This window comes from Scyliorhinus torazame, chromosome 4 (assembly GCF_047496885.1).
Source record: "Scyliorhinus torazame isolate Kashiwa2021f chromosome 4, sScyTor2.1, whole genome shotgun sequence".
Classification (NCBI taxonomy): Eukaryota; Metazoa; Chordata; class Chondrichthyes; order Carcharhiniformes; family Scyliorhinidae; genus Scyliorhinus; species Scyliorhinus torazame.
In genome coordinates this window covers 332,745,334-332,765,923 of record NC_092710.1, presented here as the reverse complement: position 1 = coordinate 332,765,923, position 20,590 = coordinate 332,745,334, and the positions used below count along the sequence as shown (strand labels likewise).

General features: G+C 60.8%; 1 protein-coding gene across 2 annotated transcripts in view; it reads left to right on the top strand.

Annotated features, from left to right (window-relative positions):
• Positions 1-20,590, top strand: part of LOC140411147 (CSC1-like protein 2) — a 187,572-nt gene that overhangs the window by 42,494 nt on the left and 124,488 nt on the right. For both annotated transcript variants that reach the window (XM_072500213.1, XM_072500214.1), the window contains exon 3: positions 18,414-18,493. In XM_072500213.1, the coding sequence (XP_072356314.1) occupies positions 18,414-18,493 (80 nt within the window). The remainder of the gene's footprint in view (positions 1-18,413; positions 18,494-20,590) is intronic.

The following is a 20,590-nucleotide window of genomic DNA, read 5'->3' as shown; positions in this document are numbered from 1 at the left end:
CCAGAGAACAGCAACCCCTCCAAGAGAACTGACCCTCCCAGAGAACAGCAACCCCCCCCCCAGAGAACAGCAACACTCCCCAGAGAACAGACCACCTCAGAGAACAAACCCCCCAAGAGAACAGTGACCCCCCCCAGAGAACAGACCCCCCCCCAGGGGAACAGCAACCCCCCCACAGAACAGCGAACCCCCCAGAGAACAGACACCACGACCCCAGAGAACAGCAACCCCCCCACAGAACAGCAACCCCCCCACAGAACAGCGAACCCCCCAGAGAACAGACCCCCTTCCAGAGCGCAGACCCCCTTCCAGAGAACAGCAACCCCCCCCAGAGAACAGCAACCCCCCAGAGAACAGCAACACCCCCCAGAGAACAGCAACCCCCACCCCAGAGAACAGACCCCCCCCAGAGAACAGCAACCCCCCCCCCAGAGAACAGCAACACCCCCAGAGAACAGACCACCTCCCCCAGAGACCAGACCGCCCCCCCCAGAGAACAGACCCCCCCAGAGAACAGCAACCCTCCCAGAGAACAGCAACCCCTCCCAGAGAACAGCAACCCCTCCCAGAGAACAGCAACCCCTCCCAGAGAACAGCAACCCGCCCCAGAGAACAGGAAGCCCCTCAGAGAACAGCAACCCCCCCCAGAGAACAGCAACACCCCCCAGAGAACAGACCCACCCCCAGAGAACAGCAACCCCCCAGAGAACACACCCCCTCCCAAAGAATAGCAACCCCCCCCAGAGATCTGCAACCCCCCCAGAGAACAGCAACCCCCCCCCAGAGAACTGCAACCCCCACCCCAGAGAACAGACCCCCCATCAGAGAACAGCAAACCCCCCCAGAGAACAGACCCCCTCCCAGAGAACAGCAACTCCCCCCAGAGAACAGCAACCCCCCCCGAGAACAGCAACCCCCCCCGAGAACAGAAACCCCCCAGAGAACAGCAACCCCTCCCAGAGAACAGCAACCCGCCCCAGAGAACAGGAACCCCCTCAGAGAACAGCAACCCCCCCCAGAGAACAGCAACACCCCCCAGAGAAAAGACCCACCCCCAGAGAACAGCAACCCCCCAGAGAACACACCCCCTCCCAAAGAATAGCAACCCCCCCCAGAGATCTGCAACCCCCCCAGAGAACAGCAACCCCCCCCCCAGAGAACTGCAACCCCCACCCCAGAGAACAGACCCCCATCAGAGAACAGCAAACCCCCCCAGAGAACAGACCCCCTCCCAGAGCACAGCAACTCCCCCCAGAGAACAGCAACCCCCCCCGAGAACAGCAACCTCCCCCGAGAACAGAAACCCCCCAGAGAACAGCGACCCTGCCAGAGAACAGACACCCCGCCCCCAGAGAACAGCGACCGCCCCAGAGAACAGACACCCCGCCCCCAGAGAACAGCAACCCCACCTCAGAGAACAGACCCCCCCCAGAGAATAGCAACCCCCCCTGAGAACAGCAACACCCCCCAGAGAACAGACCCCCCCCAGAGAACAGACCCCCCCAGAGAACAACAACCCCCCAGAGAACAGCAACCCCCCCAGAGAACAGCAACCCCCCCCGAGAACAGCAACCCCCCCCGAGAACAGAAACCCCCCAGAGAACAGCGACCCTGCCAGAGAACAGACACCCCGCCCCCAGAGAACAGCGACCGCCCCAGAGAACAGACACCCCGCCCCCAGAGAACAGCAACCCCACCCAGAGAACAGCAACCCCACCTCAGAGAACAGCAACCCCACCTCAGAGAACAGACCCCCCCCAGAGAATAGCAACCCCCCCTGAGAACAGCAACACCCCCCAGAGAACAGACCCCCCCCAGAGAACAGACCCCCCCCAGAGAACAACAACCCCCCAGAGAACAGCAACCCCCCCAGAGAACAGACACCCCGCCCCCAGAGAACAGCAACCCTCCCCAGAGAACAGCAACCCCCTCAGAGAACAAACCCCCCAAGAGAACAGTGACCCCCCCCAGAGAACAGACCCCCCCCCAGGGGAACAGCAACCCCCCCACAGAACAGCGAACCCCCCAGAGAACAGACACCACGACCCCAGAGAACAGCAACCCCCCCACAGAACAGCAACCCCCCCACAGAATAGCGAACCCCCCAGAGAACAGACCCCCTTCCAGAGCGCAGACCCCCTTCCAGAGAACAGCAACCCCCCCCAGAGAACAGCAACCCCCCAGAGAACAGCAACACCCCCCAGAGAACAGCAACCCCCACCCCAGAGAACAGACCCCCCCAGAGAACAGCAACCCCCCCCCCAGAGAACAGCAACACTCCCCAGAGAACAGACCACCTCAGAGAACAAACCCCCCAAGAGAACAGTGACCCCCCCCAGAGAACAGACCCCCCCCCCCAGGGGAACAGCAACCCCCCCACAGAACAGCGAACCCCCCAGAGAACAGACACCACGACCCCAGAGAACAGCAACCCCCCCACAGAACAGCAACCCCCCCACAGAACAGCGAACCCCCCAGAGAACAGACCCCCTTCCAGAGCGCAGACCCCCTTCCAGAGAACAGCAACCCCCCCCAGAGAACAGCAACCCCCCAGAGAACAGCAACACCCCCCAGAGAACAGCAACCCCCACCCCAGAGAACAGACCCCCCCCAGAGAACAGCAACCCCCCCCCCCAGAGAACAGCAACACCCCCAGAGAACAGACCACCTCCCCCAGAGACCAGACCGCCCCCCCCAGAGAACAGACCCCCCCAGATAACAGCAACCCCCCCAGAGACCAGCAACCCCCCCAGAGAACAGCAACCCCCCCCAGAGAACAGCAACCCCTCCAAGAGAACTGACCCTCCCAGAGAACAGCAACCCCCCCCCCAGAGAACAGCAACCCCCGCCAGAGAACAACAACCCCTCCAAGAGAATAGGCCTCCCCCAGAGACAGCAACCCCCCAGAGACAGCAACCCCCCCAGATAACAGCAACCCCCCCAGGGAACAGCAACCCCCCCCCCCCAGAGAACAGCAACCCCCCCCCCAGAGAACAGCAACCCCCCCCCCAGAGAACAGCAACCCCCCCCCAGAGAACAGCAACCCCCCCTGAGAACAGACCCCCCCCTGAGAACAGACCTCCCCCAGAGAACAGCAATCCCCCCCAGAGAACAGCAATCCCTCCCAAAGAACAGCAACCCCCCCCCAGAGAACATCAGCCCCCAGAGAACAGCAGCCCCCCCCCAGAGAACAGCAACCCCCCCCAGAGAACTGTGACACCCCCCCAGAGAACAGCGGCAACCCTCCCAGAGAACAGCAACCCCCCCCAGAGAACAGCGACACCCCCCCAGAGAACAGCAACCCCCCCAGAGAACAGCAACCCCCCCAGAGAACAGCAACCCCCCCAGAGAACAGCAACCCCCCCCAGAGAACAGCAACCCCCCCCAGAGAACAGCAACACCACCCAGAGAACAGCAACACCCCCAGAGAACAGCAACACCCCCAGAGAACAGCAACACCCCCAGAGAACAGACCCCCCCAGAGAACAGACCCCCCCCAGAGAACAGCAACCCCCCCAGAGAACAGCAACCCTCCCCAGAGAACAGCAACCCCCTCAGAGAACAGACCCCCCCAGAGAACAGTGACCCCCCCAGAGAACAGACCCCCCCCCCAGGGGAACAGCAACCCCCCCACAGAACAGCGAACCCCCCAGAGAACAGACACCACGACCCCAGAGAACAGCAACCCCCCCCACAGAACAGCAACCCCCCCAGAGAACAGCGAACCCCCCAGAGAACAGACCCCCTTCCAGAGAGCAGACCCCCTTCCAGAGAACAGCAACCCCCCCCAGAGAACAGCAACCCCCCAGAGAACAGCAACACCCCCCAGAGAACAGCAACCCCCACCCCAGAGAACAGACCCCCCCCAGAGAACAGCAACCCCCCCCAGAGAACAGACCCCCCCAGAGAACAGACCCCCCCAGAGAACAGCAACCCTCCCAGAGAACAGCAACCCCTCCCAGAGAACAGCCACCCCTCCCAGAGAACAGCAACCCACCCAGAGAACAGACTCCCTCCCAGAGAACAGCAACCCGCCCTTGAGAACAGGAACCCCCTCAGAGAACAGCAACCCCCCCCAGAGAACAGCAACACCCCCCAGAGAACAGACCCACCCCCAGAGAACAGCAACCCCCCAGAGAACACACCCCCTCCCAAAGAATAGCAACCCCCCCCAGAGATCTGCAACCCCCCCAGAGAACAGCAACCCCCCCCCAGAGAACAGCAACCCCCACCCCAGAGAACAGACCCCCCATCAGAGAACAGCAAACCCCCCCAGAGAACAGACCCCCTCCCAGAGAACAGCAACTCCCCCCAGAGAACAGCAACCCCCCCCAGAGAACAGCAACCCCCCCCGAGAACAGAAACCCCCCAGAGAACAGTGACCCCCCCAGAGAACAGACACCCCGCCCCCAGAGAACAGCAACTGCCCCAGAGAACAGACACCCCGCCCCCAGAGAACAGCAACCCCACCCAGAGAACAGCAACCCCACCTCAGAGAACAGACCCCCCCCAGAGAATAGCAACCCCCCCTGAGAACAGCAACCCCCCCCAGAGAACAGCAACCCCCCCCAGAGAACAGCAACCCCCTCAGAGAACAGCAACCCCCCCCCCCCAGAGAACAGCAACACCCCCCAGAGAACAGCAACACCCCCCAGAGAACAGACCCACCCCCAGAGAACAGAACCACCCCCAGAGAACAGCAACCCCCCAGAGAACAGACCCCCTCCCAAAGAACAGCAACCCACCCCATGGAACAGCAACCCCCCCAGAGAACAGCAACCCCCACCCCAGAGAACAGCAACCCCCTCAGAGAACAGCAACCCCCCCAGAGAACAGCATCACCCCCCCAGAGAACAGACCCCCACAGAGAACAAATCCCCCCCAGAGAACAGCAAACCCCCAGAGAACAGACCCCCTCCCAGAGAACAGCAACTCCCCCCAGAGAACAGCAACCGCCCCCAGAGAACAGCAACCCCCTCAGAGAACAGCAACCCCCCCAGAGAACAGACACCCCCCCAGAGAACAGTGACCCCCCCAGAGAACAGCAACCCGCCCCAGAGAACAGCAACCCCCCCCGAGAACAGCAACCCCCCAGAGAACAGCGACCCCCCCAGAGAACAGACACCCCGCCCCCAGAGAACAGCAACCCCCCCCAGAGAACAGCAACCCCCACCTCAGAGAACAGACCCCCCCCAGAGAACAGACCCCCCCAGAGAACAGCAACCCCCCCTGAGAACAGCAACCCCCCCCAGAGGACAGCAACCCCCCCAGAGAACAGCAACCCCCCCCAGAGAACAGACCCCCGCCAGAGAACAGACCCCACCTCAGAGAAAAGCGACCCCCCCAGAGAACAGCGTCCCCCCCCTGAGAACAGCGACCTCCCCAGAGAACAGCAACCCCCCTGCCCGTTAACAGCAACCCCCCCCCAGAGAACAGAACCCCCCCCCCAGAGACCAGCAACCCCCCCAGAGACCAGCAACCCCCCCAGAGACCAGCAACCCCCCCAGAGAACAGCAACCCCCCCCCAGAGAACAGCATCCCCTCCAAGAGAACAGGCCCTCCCAGAGAACAGCAACCCCCCCCCAGAGAACAGCAACCCCCGCCAGAGAACAACAACCCCTCCAAGAGAACAGGCCCCCCTCAGAGACAGCAACCCCCCCCAGAGACAGCAACCCCCCCAGATAACAGCAACCCCCCCAGGGAACAGCAACCCCCCCCCAGAGAACAGCAACCCCCCCCAGAGAACAGCACCCCCCCCCCAGAGAACAGCAACCCCCCCCAGAGATCAGCAACCCCCCTCCAGAGAACAGACCCCCCCCTGAGAACAGACCCCCCCCCAGAGAACAGCAATCCCCCCCAGAGAACAGCAATCCCTCCCAGAGAACAGCAACCCCCCCCAGAGAACATCAGCCCCGGAGAACAGCAACCCCCCCCAGAGAACAGCAACCCCCCCCAGAGAGCAGTGACACCCCCCCCGAGAACAGCGACCCCCCTCCCAGAGAACAGCAACCCCCCCAGAGAACAGCAACCACCCCAGAGAACAGCAACCACCCCCCAGAGAACAGCAACCCACCCAGAGAACAGCAACCCCCCCAGAGAACAGACCCCCCCCAGAGAACAGCAACACCCCCCAGAGAACAGCAACCCCCCCCCAGAGAACAGCAACCCCCCCCAGAGAGCAGTGACACCCCCCCCGAGAACAGCGACCCCCCTCCCAGAGAACAGCAACCCCCCCAGAGAACAGCAACCACCCCAGAGAACAGCAACCACCCCCCAGAGAACAGCAACCCCCCCAGAGAACAGCAACCCCCCCAGAAAACAGACCCCCCCCAGAGAACAGACCCGCCCCCAGAGAACAGACCCGCCCCCAGAGAACAGACCCCCCCCAGAGAACAGACCCCCCCCCAGAGAACAGCAATCCCCACAGAGAACAGCATCCCCCCCCAGAGAACATCAGCCCCCAGAGAACAGCAACCCCCCCCCAGAGAACAGTGACACCCCCCCAGAGAACAGCAACCCCCCCAGAGAACAGCAACCCCCCCCCAGAGAACAGCACCCCCCCAGAGAACAGCACCCCCCCAGAGAACAGCAAACCCCCAGAGAACAGCAAACCCCCAGAGAACAGCAACACCCCCCAGAGAACAGACCCCCCCCAGAGAACAGACCCCCCCAGAGAACAACAACCCCCCAGAGAACAGCAACCCCCCCAGAGAACAGACACCCCGCCCCCAGAGAACAGCAACCCTCCCCAGAGAACAGCAACCCCCTTAGAGAACAAACCCCCCAAGAGAACAGTGACCCCCCCCAGAGAACAGACCCCCCCCCAGGGGAACAGCAACCCCCCCACAGAACAGCGAACCCCCCAGAGAACAGACACCACGACCCCAGAGAACAGCAACCCCCCCACAGAACAGCAACCCCCCCACAGAACAGCGAACCCCCCAGAGAACAGACCCCCTTCCAGAGCGCAGACCCCCTTCCAGAGAACAGCAACCCCCCCCAGAGAACAGCAACCCCCCAGAGAACAGCAACACCCCCCAGAGAACAGCAACCCCCACCCCAGAGAACAGACCCCCCAAGAGAACAGCAACCCCCCCCCCAGAGAACAGCAACACTCCCCAGAGAACAGACCACCTCAGAGAACAAACCCCCCAAGAGAACAGTGACCCCCCCAGAGAACAGACCCCCCCCCCAGGGGAACAGCAACATCCCCACAGAACAGCGAACCCCCCAGAGAACAGACACCACGACCCCAGAGAACAGCAACCCCCCCACAGAACAGCAACCCCCCCACAGAACAGCGAACCCCCCAGAGAACAGACCCCCTTCCAGAGCGCAGACCCCCTTCCAGAGAACAGCAACCCCCCCCAGAGAACAGCAACCCCCCAGAGAACAGCAACACCCCCCAGAGAACAGCAACCCCCACCCCAGAGAACAGACCCCCCCAGAGAACAGCAACCCCCCCCCCAGAGAACAGCAACACCCCCAGAGAACAGACCACCTCCCCCAGAGACCAGACCGCCCCCCCCAGAGAACAGACCCCCCCAGAGAACAGCAACCCTCCCAGAGAACAGCAACCCCTCCCAGAGAACAGCAACCCCTCCCAGAGAACAGCAACCCGCCCCAGAGAACAGGAACCCCCTCAGAGAACAGCAACCCCCCCCAGAGAACAGCAACACCCCCCAGAGAACAGACCCACCCCCAGAGAACAGCAACCCCCCAGAGAACACACCCCCTCCCAAAGAATAGCAACCCCCCCCAGAGATCTGCAACCCCCCCAGAGAACAGCAACCCCCCCCAGAGAGCAGTGACACCCCCCCCGAGAACAGCGACCCCCCCTCCCAGAGAACAGCAACCCCCCCAGAGAACAGCAACCACCCCAGAGAACAGCAACCACCCCCCAGAGAACAGCAACCACCCCCCAGAGAACAGCAACCCCCCCAGAGAACAGCAACCCCCCCAGAGAACAGCAACCCCCCCAGAGAACAGACCCCCCCCAGAGAACAGACCCGCCCCCAGAGAACAGACCCGCCCCCAGAGAACAGACCCCCCCAGAGAACAGACCCCCCCCCAGAGAACAGCAATCCCCACAGAGAACAGCAACCCCCCCCAGAGAACATCAGCCCCCAGAGAACAACAACCCCCCCCAGAGAACAGTGACACCCCCCCAGAGAACAGCAACCCCCCCAGAGAACAGCAACCCCCCCCCCAGAGAACAGCACCCCCCCAGAGAACAGCAAACCCCCAGAGAACAGCAACACCCCCCAGAGAACAGACCCCCCCCAGAGAACAGACCCCCCCCAGAGAACAACAACCCCCCAGAGAACAGCAACCCCCCCAGAGAACAGACACCCCGCCCCCAGAGAACAGCAACCCACCCCAGAGAACAGCAACCCCCTCAGAGAACAAACCCCCCAAGAGAACAGTGACCCCCCCCAGAGAACAGACCCCCCCCAGGGGAACAGCAACCCCCCCACAGAACAGCGAACCCCCCAGAGAACAGACACCACGACCCCAGAGAACAGCAACCCCCCCACAGAACAGCAACCCCCCCACAGAACAGCGAACCCCCCAGAGAACAGACCCCCTTCCAGAGCGCAGACCCCCTTCCAGAGAACAGCAACCCCCCCCAGAGAACAGCAACCCCCCAGAGAACAGCAACACCCCCCAGAGAACAGCAACCCCCACCCCAGAGAACAGACCCCCCCAGAGAACAGCAACCCCCCCCCCCAGAGAACAGCAACACTCCCCAGAGAACAGACCACCTCAGAGAACAAACCCCCCAAGAGAACAGTGACCCCCCCCAGAGAACAGACCCCCCCCCCAGGGGAACAGCAACCCCCCCACAGAACAGCGAACCCCCCAGAGAACAGACACCACGACCCCAGAGAACAGCAACCCCCCCACAGAACAGCAACCCCCCCACAGAACAGCGAACCCCCCAGAGAACAGACCCCCTTCCAGAGCGCAGACCCCCTTCCAGAGAACAGCAACCCCCCCCAGAGAACAGCAACCCCCCAGAGAACAGCAACACCCCCCAGAGAACAGCAACCCCCACCCCAGAGAACAGACCCCCCCCAGAGAACAGCAACCCCCCCCCAGAGAACAGCAACACCCCCAGAGAACAGACCACCTCCCCCAGAGACCAGACCGCCCCCCCCAGAGAACAGACCCCCCCAGAGAACAGCAACCCTCCCAGAGAACAGCAACCCCTCCCAGAGAACAGCAACCCCTCCCAGAGAACAGCAACCCCTCCCAGAGAACAGCAACCCGCCCCAGAGAACAGGAACCCCCTCAGAGAACAGCAACCCCCCCCAGAGAACAGCAACACCCCCCAGAGAACAGACCCACCCCCAGAGAACAGCAACCCCCCAGAGAACACACCCCCTCCCAAAGAATAGCAACCCCCCCCAGAGATCTGCAACCCCCCCAGAGAACAGCAACCCCCCCCCAGAGAACTGCAACCCCCACCCCAGAGAACAGACCCCCCATCAGAGAACAGCAAACCCCCCCAGAGAACAGACCCCCTCCCAGAGAACAGCAACTCCCCCCAGAGAACAGCAACCCCCCCCGAGAACAGCAACCCCCCCCGAGAACAGAAACCCCCCAGAGAACAGCAACCCCTCCCAGAGAACAGCAACCCGCCCCAGAGAACAGGAACCCCCTCAGAGAACAGCAACCCCCCCCAGAGAACAGCAACACCCCCCAGAGAAAAGACCCACCCCCAGAGAACAGCAACCCCCCAGAGAACACACCCCCTCCCAAAGAATAGCAACCCCCCCCAGAGATCTGCAACCCCCCCAGAGAACAGCAACCCCCCCCCCAGAGAACTGCAACCCCCACCCCAGAGAACAGACCCCCCATCAGAGAACAGCAAACCCCCCCAGAGAACAGACCCCCTCCCAGAGAACAGCAACTCCCCCCAGAGAACAGCAACCCCCCCCGAGAACAGCAACCCCCCCCGAGAACAGAAACCCCCCAGAGAACAGCGACCCTGCCAGAGAACAGACACCCCGCCCCCAGAGAACAGCGACCGCCCCAGAGAACAGACACCCCGCCCCCAGAGAACAGCAACCCCACCTCAGAGAACAGACCCCCCCCAGAGAATAGCAACCCCCCCTGAGAACAGCAACACCCCCCAGAGAACAGACCCCCCCCAGAGAACAGACCCCCCCAGAGAACAACAACCCCCCAGAGAACAGCAACCCCCCCAGAGAACAGCAACCCCCCCCGAGAACAGCAACCCCCCCCGAGAACAGAAACCCCCCAGAGAACAGCGACCCTGCCAGAGAACAGACACCCCGCCCCCAGAGAACAGCGACCGCCCCAGAGAACAGACACCCCGCCCCCAGAGAACAGCAACCCCACCCAGAGAACAGCAACCCCACCTCAGAGAACAGCAACCCCACCTCAGAGAACAGACCCCCCCAGAGAATAGCAACCCCCCCTGAGAACAGCAACACCCCCCAGAGAACAGCAACCCCCCCCAGAGAACAGACCCCCCCCAGAGAACAACAACCCCCCAGAGAACAGCAACCCCCCCAGAGAACAGACACCCCGCCCCCAGAGAACAGCAACCCTCCCCAGAGAACAGCAACCCCCTCAGAGAACAAACCCCCCAAGAGAACAGTGACCCCCCCCAGAGAACAGACCCCCCCCCAGGGGAACAGCAACCCCCCCACAGAACAGCGAACCCCCCAGAGAACAGACACCACGACCCCAGAGAACAGCAACCCCCCCACAGAACAGCAACCCCCCCACAGAATAGCGAACCCCCCAGAGAACAGACCCCCTTCCAGAGCGCAGACCCCCTTCCAGAGAACAGCAACCCCCCCCAGAGAACAGCAACCCCCCAGAGAACAGCAACACCCCCCAGAGAACAGCAACCCCCACCCCAGAGAACAGACCCCCCCAGAGAACAGCAACCCCCCCCCCAGAGAACAGCAACACTCCCCAGAGAACAGACCACCTCAGAGAACAAACCCCCCAAGAGAACAGTGACCCCCCCCAGAGAACAGACCCCCCCCCCAGGGGAACAGCAACCCCCCCACAGAACAGCGAACCCCCCAGAGAACAGACACCACGACCCCAGAGAACAGCAACCCCCCCACAGAACAGCAACCCCCCCACAGAACAGCGAACCCCCCAGAGAACAGACCCCCTTCCAGAGCGCAGACCCCCTTCCAGAGAACAGCAACCCCCCCAGAGAACAGCAACCCCCCAGAGAACAGCAACACCCCCCAGAGAACAGCAACCCCCACCCCAGAGAACAGACCCCCCCCAGAGAACAGCAACCCCCCCCCCCAGAGAACAGCAACACCCCCAGAGAACAGACCACCTCCCCCAGAGACCAGACCGCCCCCCCCAGAGAACAGACCCCCCCAGAGAACAGCAACCCTCCCAGAGAACAGCAACCCCTCCCAGAGAACAGCAACCCCTCCCAGAGAACAGCAACCCGCCCCAGAGAACAGGAACCCCCTCAGAGAACAGCAACCCCCCCCAGAGAACAGCAACACCCCCCAGAGAACAGACCCACCCCCAGAGAACAGCAACCCCCCAGAGAACACACCCCCTCCCAAAGAATAGCAACCCCCCCCAGAGATCTGCAACCCCCCCAGAGAACAGCAACCCCCCCCCCAGAGAACTGCAACCCCCACCCCAGAGAACAGACCCCCCATCAGAGAACAGCAAACCCCCCCAGAGAACAGACCCCCTCCCAGAGAACAGCAACTCCCCCCAGAGAACAGCAACCCCCCCCGAGAACAGCAACCCCCCCCGAGAACAGAAACCCCCCCAGAGAACAGCAACCCCTCCCAGAGAACAGCAACCCGCCCCAGAGAACAGGAACCCCCTCAGAGAACAGCAACCCCCCCCAGAGAACAGCAACACCCCCCAGAGAACAGACCCACCCCCAGAGAACAGCAACCCCCCAGAGAACACACCCCCTCCCAAAGAATAGCAACCCCCCCCAGAGATCTGCAACCCCCCCAGAGAACAGCAACCCCCCCCCCCAGAGAACTGCAACCCCCACCCCAGAGAACAGACCCCCCATCAGAGAACAGCAAACCCCCCAGAGAACAGACCCCCTCCCAGAGAACAGCAACTCCCCCCAGAGAACAGCAACCCCCCCCAAGAACAGCAACCCCCCCCGAGAACAGAAACCCCCCAGAGAACAGCGACCCTGCCAGAGAACAGACACCCCGCCCCCAGAGAACAGCAACCCCACCCAGAGAACAGCAACCCCACCTCAGAGAACAGACCCCCCCCAGAGAATAGCAACCCCCCCTGAGAACAGCAACCCCCCCCAGAGGACAGCAACCCCCCCAGAGAACAGCAACCCCCCCCAGAGAACAGACCCCCCCAGAGAACAGACCCCACCTCAGAGAAAAGCGACCCCCCCCCCAGAGAACAGCGTCCCCCCCCCGAGAACAGCGACCTCCCCAGAGAACAGCAACCCCCCTGCCCGTGAACAGCAACCCCCCCCCAGATAACAGAACCCCCCTCAGAGACCAGCAACCCCCCCAGATAACAGCAACCCCCCCAGAGACCAGCAACCCCCCCAGAGAACAGCAACCCCCCCCAGAGAACAGCAACCCCTCCAAGAGAACTGACCCTCCCAGAGAACAGCAACCCCCCCCCCAGAGAACAGCAACCCCCGCCAGAGAACAACAACCCCTCCAAGAGAATAGGCCTCCCCCAGAGACAGCAACCCCCCAGAGACAGCAACCCCCCCAGATAACAGCAACCCCCCCAGGGAACAGCAACCCCCCCCCCCCAGAGAACAGCAACCCCCCCCCCAGAGAACAGCAACCCCCCCCCCAGAGAACAGCAACCCCCCCCCAGAGAACAGCAACCCCCCCTGAGAACAGACCCCCCCCTGAGAACAGACCTCCCCCAGAGAACAGCAATCCCCCCCAGAGAACAGCAATCCCTCCCAAAGAACAGCAACCCCCCCCCAGAGAACATCAGCCCCCAGAGAACAGCAGCCCCCCCCCCAGAGAACAGCAACCCCCCCCAGAGAACTGTGACACCCCCCCAGAGAACAGCGGCAACCCTCCCAGAGAACAGCAACCCCCCCCAGAGAACAGCGACACCCCCCCAGAGAACAGCAACCCCCCCAGAGAACAGCAACCCCCCCAGAGAACAGCAACCCCCCCCAGAGAACAGCAACCCCCCCCAGAGAACAGCAACACCACCCAGAGAACAGCAACACCCCCAGAGAACAGCAACACCCCCAGAGAACAGCAACACCCCCAGAGAACAGACCCCCCCAGAGAACAGACCCCCCCCAGAGAACAGCAACCCCCCCAGAGAACAGCAACCCTCCCCAGAGAACAGCAACCCCCTCAGAGAACAGACCCCCCCAGAGAACAGTGACCCCCCCAGAGAACAGACCCCCCCCCCCAGGGGAACAGCAACCCCCCCACAGAACAGCGAACCCCCCAGAGAACAGACACCACGACCCCAGAGAACAGCAACCCCCCCCACAGAACAGCAACCCCCCCAGAGAACAGCGAACCCCCCAGAGAACAGACCCCCTTCCAGAGAGCAGACCCCCTTCCAGAGAACAGCAACCCCCCCCAGAGAACAGCAACCCCCCAGAGAACAGCAACACCCCCCAGAGAACAGCAACCCCCACCCCAGAGAACAGACCCCCCCAGAGAACAGCAACCCCCCCCAGAGAACAGACCCCCCCAGAGAACAGACCCCCCCAGAGAACAGCAACCCTCCCAGAGAACAGCAACCCCTCCCAGAGAACAGCAACCCCTCCCAGAGAACAGCAACCCACCCAGAGAACAGACTCCCTCCCAGAGAACAGCAACCCGCCCTTGAGAACAGGAACCCCCTCAGAGAACAGCAACCCCCCCCAGAGAACAGCAACACCCCCCAGAGAACAGACCCACCCCCAGAGAACAGCAACCCCCCAGAGAACACACCCCCTCCCAAAGAATAGCAACCCCCCCCAGAGATCTGCAACCCCCCCAGAGAACAGCAACCCCCCCCCAGAGAACAGCAACCCCCACCCCAGAGAACAGACCCCCCATCAGAGAACAGCAAACCCCCCCAGAGAACAGACCCCCTCCCAGAGAACAGCAACTCCCCCCAGAGAACAGCAACCCCCCCCAGAGAACAGCAACCCCCCCCGAGAACAGAAACCCCCCAGAGAACAGTGACCCCCCCAGAGAACAGACACCCCGCCCCCAGAGAACAGCAACTGCCCCAGAGAACAGACACCCCGCCCCCAGAGAACAGCAACCCCACCCAGAGAACAGCAACCCCACCTCAGAGAACAGACCCCCCCCAGAGAATAGCAACCCCCCCTGAGAACAGCAACCCCCCCCAGAGGACAGCAACCCCCCCAGAGAACAGCAACCCCCCCCAGAGAACAGACCCCCCCAGAGAACAGACCCCACCTCAGAGAAAAGCGACCCCCCCCTAGAGAACAGCGTTCCCCCCCCCGAGAACAGCGACCTCCCCAGAGAACAGCAACCCCCCCTGCCCGTGAACAGCAACCCCCCCCAGATAACAGAACCCCCCCTCAGAGACCAGCAACCCCCCCAGATAACAGCAACCCCCCCAGAGACCAGCAACCCCCCCAGAGAACAGCAACCCCCCCAGAGAACAGCAACCCCTCCAAGAGAACTGACCCTCCCAGAGAACAGCAACCCCCCCCCCCAGAGAACAGCAACCCCCGCCAGAGAACAACAACCCCTCCAAGAGAATAGGCCTCCCCCAGAGACAGCAACCCCCCCCAGAGACAGCAACCCCCCCAGATAACAGCAACCCCCCCAGGGAACAGCAACCCCCCCAGAGAACAGCAACCCCCCCCCCCCAGAGAACAGCACCCCCCCCCAGAGAACAGCAACCCCCCCTGAGAACAGACCCCCCCTGAGAACAGACCCCCCCCAGAGAACAGCAATCCCCCCCAGAGAACAGCAATCCCTCCCAAAGAACAGCAACCCCCCCCCAGAGAACATCAGCCCCCAGAGAACAGCAGCCCCCCCCAGAGAACAGCAACGCCCCCCAGAGAACTGTGACACCCCCCCAGAGAACAGCGGCACCCCTCCCAGAGAACAGCAACCCCCCCCCAGAGAACAGCAACCCCCCCAGAGAACAGCAACCCCCCCCAGAGAACAGCAATCCCCCCAGAGAACAGTAACCCCCCCAGAGAACATCAGCCCCCAGAGAACAGCAACCCCCCCCCAGAGAACAGTGACACCCCCCCAGAGAACAGCAACCCCCCCAGAGAACAGCAACCCCCCCCAGAGAACAGCAACCCCCCCCAGAGAACAGCAACCCCCCCCAGAGAACAGCAACCCCCCCCAGAGAACAGCAACACCCCCAGAGAACAGCAACACCCCCAGAGAACAGCAACACCCCCAGAGAACAGACCCCCCCAGAGAACAGACCCCCCCAGAGAACAGCAACCCCCCAGAGAACAGCAACCCCCCCAGAGAACAGCAACCCCCCCCAGAGAACAGCAACCCCCCCAGAGAACAGTGACCCCCCCCCAGAGAACAGCACCCCCACCAAAGAACATCAGCCCCCAGAGAACAGCAACCCCCCCCCAGAGAACAGCAACCCCCCCCAGAGAACAGCAACCCCCCCCAGAGAACAGCAACCCCCCCAGATAACAGCAACCCCCCCAGAGACCAGCAACCCCCCCAGAGAACAGCAACCCCCCCAGAGAACAGCAACCCCTCCAAGAGAACTGACCCTCCCAGAGAACAGCAACCCCCCCCCCCAGAGAACAGCAACCCCCGCCAGAGAACAACAACCCCTCCAAGAGAATAGGCCTCCCCCAGAGACAGCAACCCCCCCCAGAGACAGCAACCCCCCCAGATAACAGCAACCCCCCCAGGGAACAGCAACCCCCCCAGAGAACAGCAACCCCCCCCCCAGAGAACAGCACCCCCCCCCAGAGAACAGCAACCCCCCCTGAGAACAGACCCCCCCTGAGAACAGACCCCCCCCAGAGAACAGCAATCCCCCCCAGAGAACAGCAATCCCTCCCAAAGAACAGCAACCCCCCCCCCAGAGAACATCAGCCCCCAGAGAACAGCAGCCCCCCCCAGAGAACAGCAACGCCCCCCAGAGAACTGTGACACCCCCCCAGAGAACAGCGGCACCCCTCCCAGAGAACAGCAACCCCCCCCCCAGAGAACAGCAACCCCCCCAGAGAACAGCAACCCCCCCCAGAGAACAGCAATCCCCCCAGAGAACAGTAACCCCCCCAGAGAACATCAGCCCCCAGAGAACAGCAACCCCCCCCCAGAGAACAGTGACACCCCCCCAGAGAACAGCAACCCCCCCAGAGAACAGCAACCCCCCCCAGAGAACAGCAACCCCCCCCAGAGAACAGCAACCCCCCCCAGAGAACAGCAACCCCCCCCAGAGAACAGCAACACCCCCAGAGAACAGCAACACCCCCAGAGAACAGCAACACCCCCAGAGAACAGACCCCCCCAGAGAACAGACCCCCCCAGAGAACAGCAACCCCCCAGAGAACAGCAACCCCCCCAGAGAACAGCAACCCCCCCCAGAGAACAGCAACCCCCCCAGAGAACAGTGACCCCCCCCCAGAGAACAGCACCCCCACCAAAGAACATCAGCCCCCAGAGAACAGCAACCCCCCCCAGAGAACAGCAACCCCCCCCAGAGAACAGCAACCCCCCCCAGAGAACAGCAACCCCCCCAGAGAACAGCAACACCCCCAGAGAACAGCAACACCCCCAGAGAACAGCAACCCCCCCCCCCCAGAGAACAGACCCCCCCCCCAGAGAACTGCAACCCACCCCCCAGGGAACAGCAACCCCCCCCAGAGAACAGTGACCCCCCCCCCCCAGAGAACAGCACCCCCCCCCCAGAGAACATCAGCCCCCAGAGAACAGCAACCCCCCCCCCAGAGAACAGCAACCTCCCCCCCCAGCGAATAACAACCCCCCCTATAGAAATTTAGAGTTCCCAATTCATTTTTTCCAACTAAGGGGCAATTTAGTGTGGTCAAACCACCTCGCCTGCACATAGAGGGCGACATTCTCCGACGCCCCGCCGGGTCGGAGTATTGCTGGGGGCTGGCGTGAATCCCGCCCCCGCCGGTTGCCGAAGTCTCCGGCACCGGAGATTCGGCGGAGGCGGGAATTGCGCCGCACCAGTTGGTGGGCCCCCCCACTCGATTCTCCGGCCCGGATGGGCCGAAGTCCCGCCGATAAATTGCCTGTCCCGCCGCCGTAAATTAAATCACCTACCTTACCTGCGGGACAAGGCGGCGTGGGCGGGCTCCGGGGTCCTGGGGGGGGGGGGGGCGGGGCGATCTGGCCCCGGGGGGTGCCCCCACGGTGGACTGGCCCGCGATCGGGGCCCACCGATCCGCGGACGGGCCTGTGCCGTGGGGCACTCTTTCCCTTCCGCCTCCGCCACGGTCTCCACCATGGCGGAGGCAGAAGAGACTCCCTCCACTGCGCATGCGTGGGAAACTTTCAGCGGCCGCTGACGCTCCCGCGCATGCGCCGCCCCGAGATGTCATTTCCGCGCCAGCTGGAGGGGCAACAAAGGCCGTTTCCGCCAGCTGGCGGGGCGGAAATTCCTCCGGCGTCAGCCTAGCCCCTCAATGTTGGGGCTCGGCCCCCAAACATGCGGAGCATTCCGCACCTTTGGGGCGGCGCGATGCCCGTCTGATTGGCGCCGTTTTGGGCGCCAGTCGGCGGACATCGCGCCGTTTCGGGAGAATTTCACCCAGAATGTAGAACATACAGTGCAGAAAGAGGCCATTCAGCCCATCGAGTCTGCACCGACCCACTTAAGCCCTCACTTCCACCCTATCCCCATACTCGAATAACCCCTCCTAACCTTTCTGGACACTAAGGGGCAATTTAGCACGGCCAATCCACTTAACCTGCACATCTTTGGACTGTGGGAGGAAACCGGAGCACCCGGAGGAAACCCACGCACACACGGGGAGAAAGTGCAGACTCCGCACAGACAGTGACCCAGCAGGGAATCGAACCTGGGACCCTGGCGCTGTGAAGCCACAGTGCTAACCACTTTTCCAACCTGCAGACATCTTTAGGTTGTGGGGCAGACACGGGGAGAATGTGCAGACTCCACACGGACAGTGACCCAGAGCCGGGATCGAACCTGGGACCTCGGCGCCGTGAGGCAGCAGTGCTAACCACTGCGTCACCGTGCTGCCCTTAATAGTTCTTTTTATAGATTTTTCAATCTTTCCGTTTACTTTAAAATCTGTGTATCTGAAATGCTGAGTTTCTCCATCCTCCTTTGTAGAATTTTACCATTTAATGTAAACTCTTAGAATGAATCTGATTGTCGTTCTGAAGTTTTTTGGTGTGGGACATTTCCCCTCCCCCCCCCCCCCTGCAGTTGCAATGATTCTCATACTTTCTCTCTTCCAGGTCTTCATTTTGGTGTTTTCTTTACTGAGGAAGATGGCCTGGGATTATGGGCGTCTCACCCTGCTCTCTAACACCTCCAGGTGATCATGTTCTCTACCACCAATCGTGACGAGGAGGGACAGTTTAAAAACATTTACCGTGGTGGTGGTTGGGGGGGGTGGTGGGGGGGGGGGGGGCACTGCCGCGTTCTTGGCTGTGTTGGGTTGATCTGGTTGGTGGGGGGGACTTGGCTTCAGTGTCGATGGGGGAAATACCAGCTGAGATTTTGTCTCGGATTCTGTCCAGTGTCTCCCAGTGTGTGTGTGTGTGTGTTTAAGTGTCTGCGTGTGTACGTATAGAACCCATAGAGACGTTATGGCACAGAAAACGGCTATACAGGTCATCCTGAAAGGAGAAAAAAGAAACTAGCCGTCCATTTTAATGCCCGTTTCCAGCACCCCAGTCCGCAGCCTGGCAGGTCACAGCACTTCCGACGCAGATCCTGGTACCTTTTTAAATGAATTGTGCGCGTCCCTCTCACCAACAAATTCAGGCAATGAAACTCAGACGCTCACCACCCTTTGGGTGAAAAAGATTTTCCTCAGGTTTCCCCACCCCCCCCTCCTAATCTTTCAACCGGTCACCTGAAATCTATGCCCCCAGTAATTGACCCCCTCAGCTGGGGTGGAATGAGTATTTCCTGTTGATAACAAAAACAGGAAAATGCTGGACAATCTCAGCAGGTCTGACAGCACCTGTGGAGAGAGAAGGGAGCAAACGTCTCCAGTCTGGGTGGCTCTTTGTCAAAGCTAGCTTTGCCTCAGATTCCAGCTTCCACAGTAATTTGCTTTTATATTTCCTGTCTCCCTAACTGGGCCCCTCATAACTTTGTACACCTCAATTCGGTCACCTCTTAGTGTCCTCCGTAAAAACAGCCCTAGCCTATCCAATCTCTCCTCATAGTTGCAATTTTCAAGCCTTGACTTCACTCTTCTACACCCCATATGAAGCCGCCCGAGTATATGATGTGATTCTATGGTCCTTATAATGTGGTGACCACAACTGTACACAAAATTCCAGATGTGGCCATATCAGCATTTTATACAGTTCCATCCTTACATCCCTGCTTTTGTATTCAATTCTTTCCTTAATAAAATACGAAGTCTTACAACACCAGGTTAAAGTCCAACAGGTTTGTTTCAAATCACTAGCTTCCTCAGGTGAAGGAGAAACGCTCCGAAAGCTTGTGTTTGAAACAAACCTGTTGGACTTTAACCTGGTGTTGTAAAACTTCTTACTGTGCTCACCCCAGTCCAACGCCGGTATCTCCACATCATTCCTTAATAAAGGAAAGCATTCCATTGGCTTTCTTTACCACCTTATCCACCGGTCCTACCACCTTCTAGGGCCTGTGGACATACACTCCAAGATATCTCACTTCCTATCTGTGTGTGTATGTGTGTCTGTATGTGTATGTTTGTATGTATGTGCATCTGTGTCTGTGCCTCTGTATGTGTGTGTGTATCTGTGTCTGTGTGTGCATCTATGCCTGTATGTGTGTACCTGTGTTTGTTTATGCATGAACTGTGCTGATGTGACTGTATTTATGTGTGTGTAACTATCCACTATGCTGATGTGACTGTATTTGTGTATGTGTGTGTGAATGTCCTGATGTGGCAGTGTTTGTGTGTGACTATTTGTGTGTGTGTGTAACTGTACACTGTCCTGATGTGACTGTATTTGTGTGTGTGTGTGACTGTCCTGATGTGACTGTATTTGTGTTTGTGTGTGTGTGACTGTTCTGATGTGACTGTATTTGTGTTTGTGTGTGTGACTGTCCTGATGTGATAGTATTTGTGTGTGTGTGTGTGACTGTCCTGATGTGACTGTATTTGTGTTTGTGTGTGTGTGACTGTTCTGATGTGACTGTATTTGTGTTTGTGTGTGTGACTGTCCTGATGTGATTGTATTCGTGTGTGTTGTGTGTGTGTGTGAGACTGTCCACTGTCCTGATGTGACTGTATTTGTGTGTGTGTGAGACTCTCTGTCCTGATGTGACTGTATTTGTGTGTGTGTCCTGATGTGACTGTATTTGTATGTATGTCCGTCCTGATATGACTGTGTGTGTGTGTGTATATGTGCGTGTGTCTCTCTGTCCTGATGTGACTGTATTTGTATGTGTGTCCGTCCTGATGTGA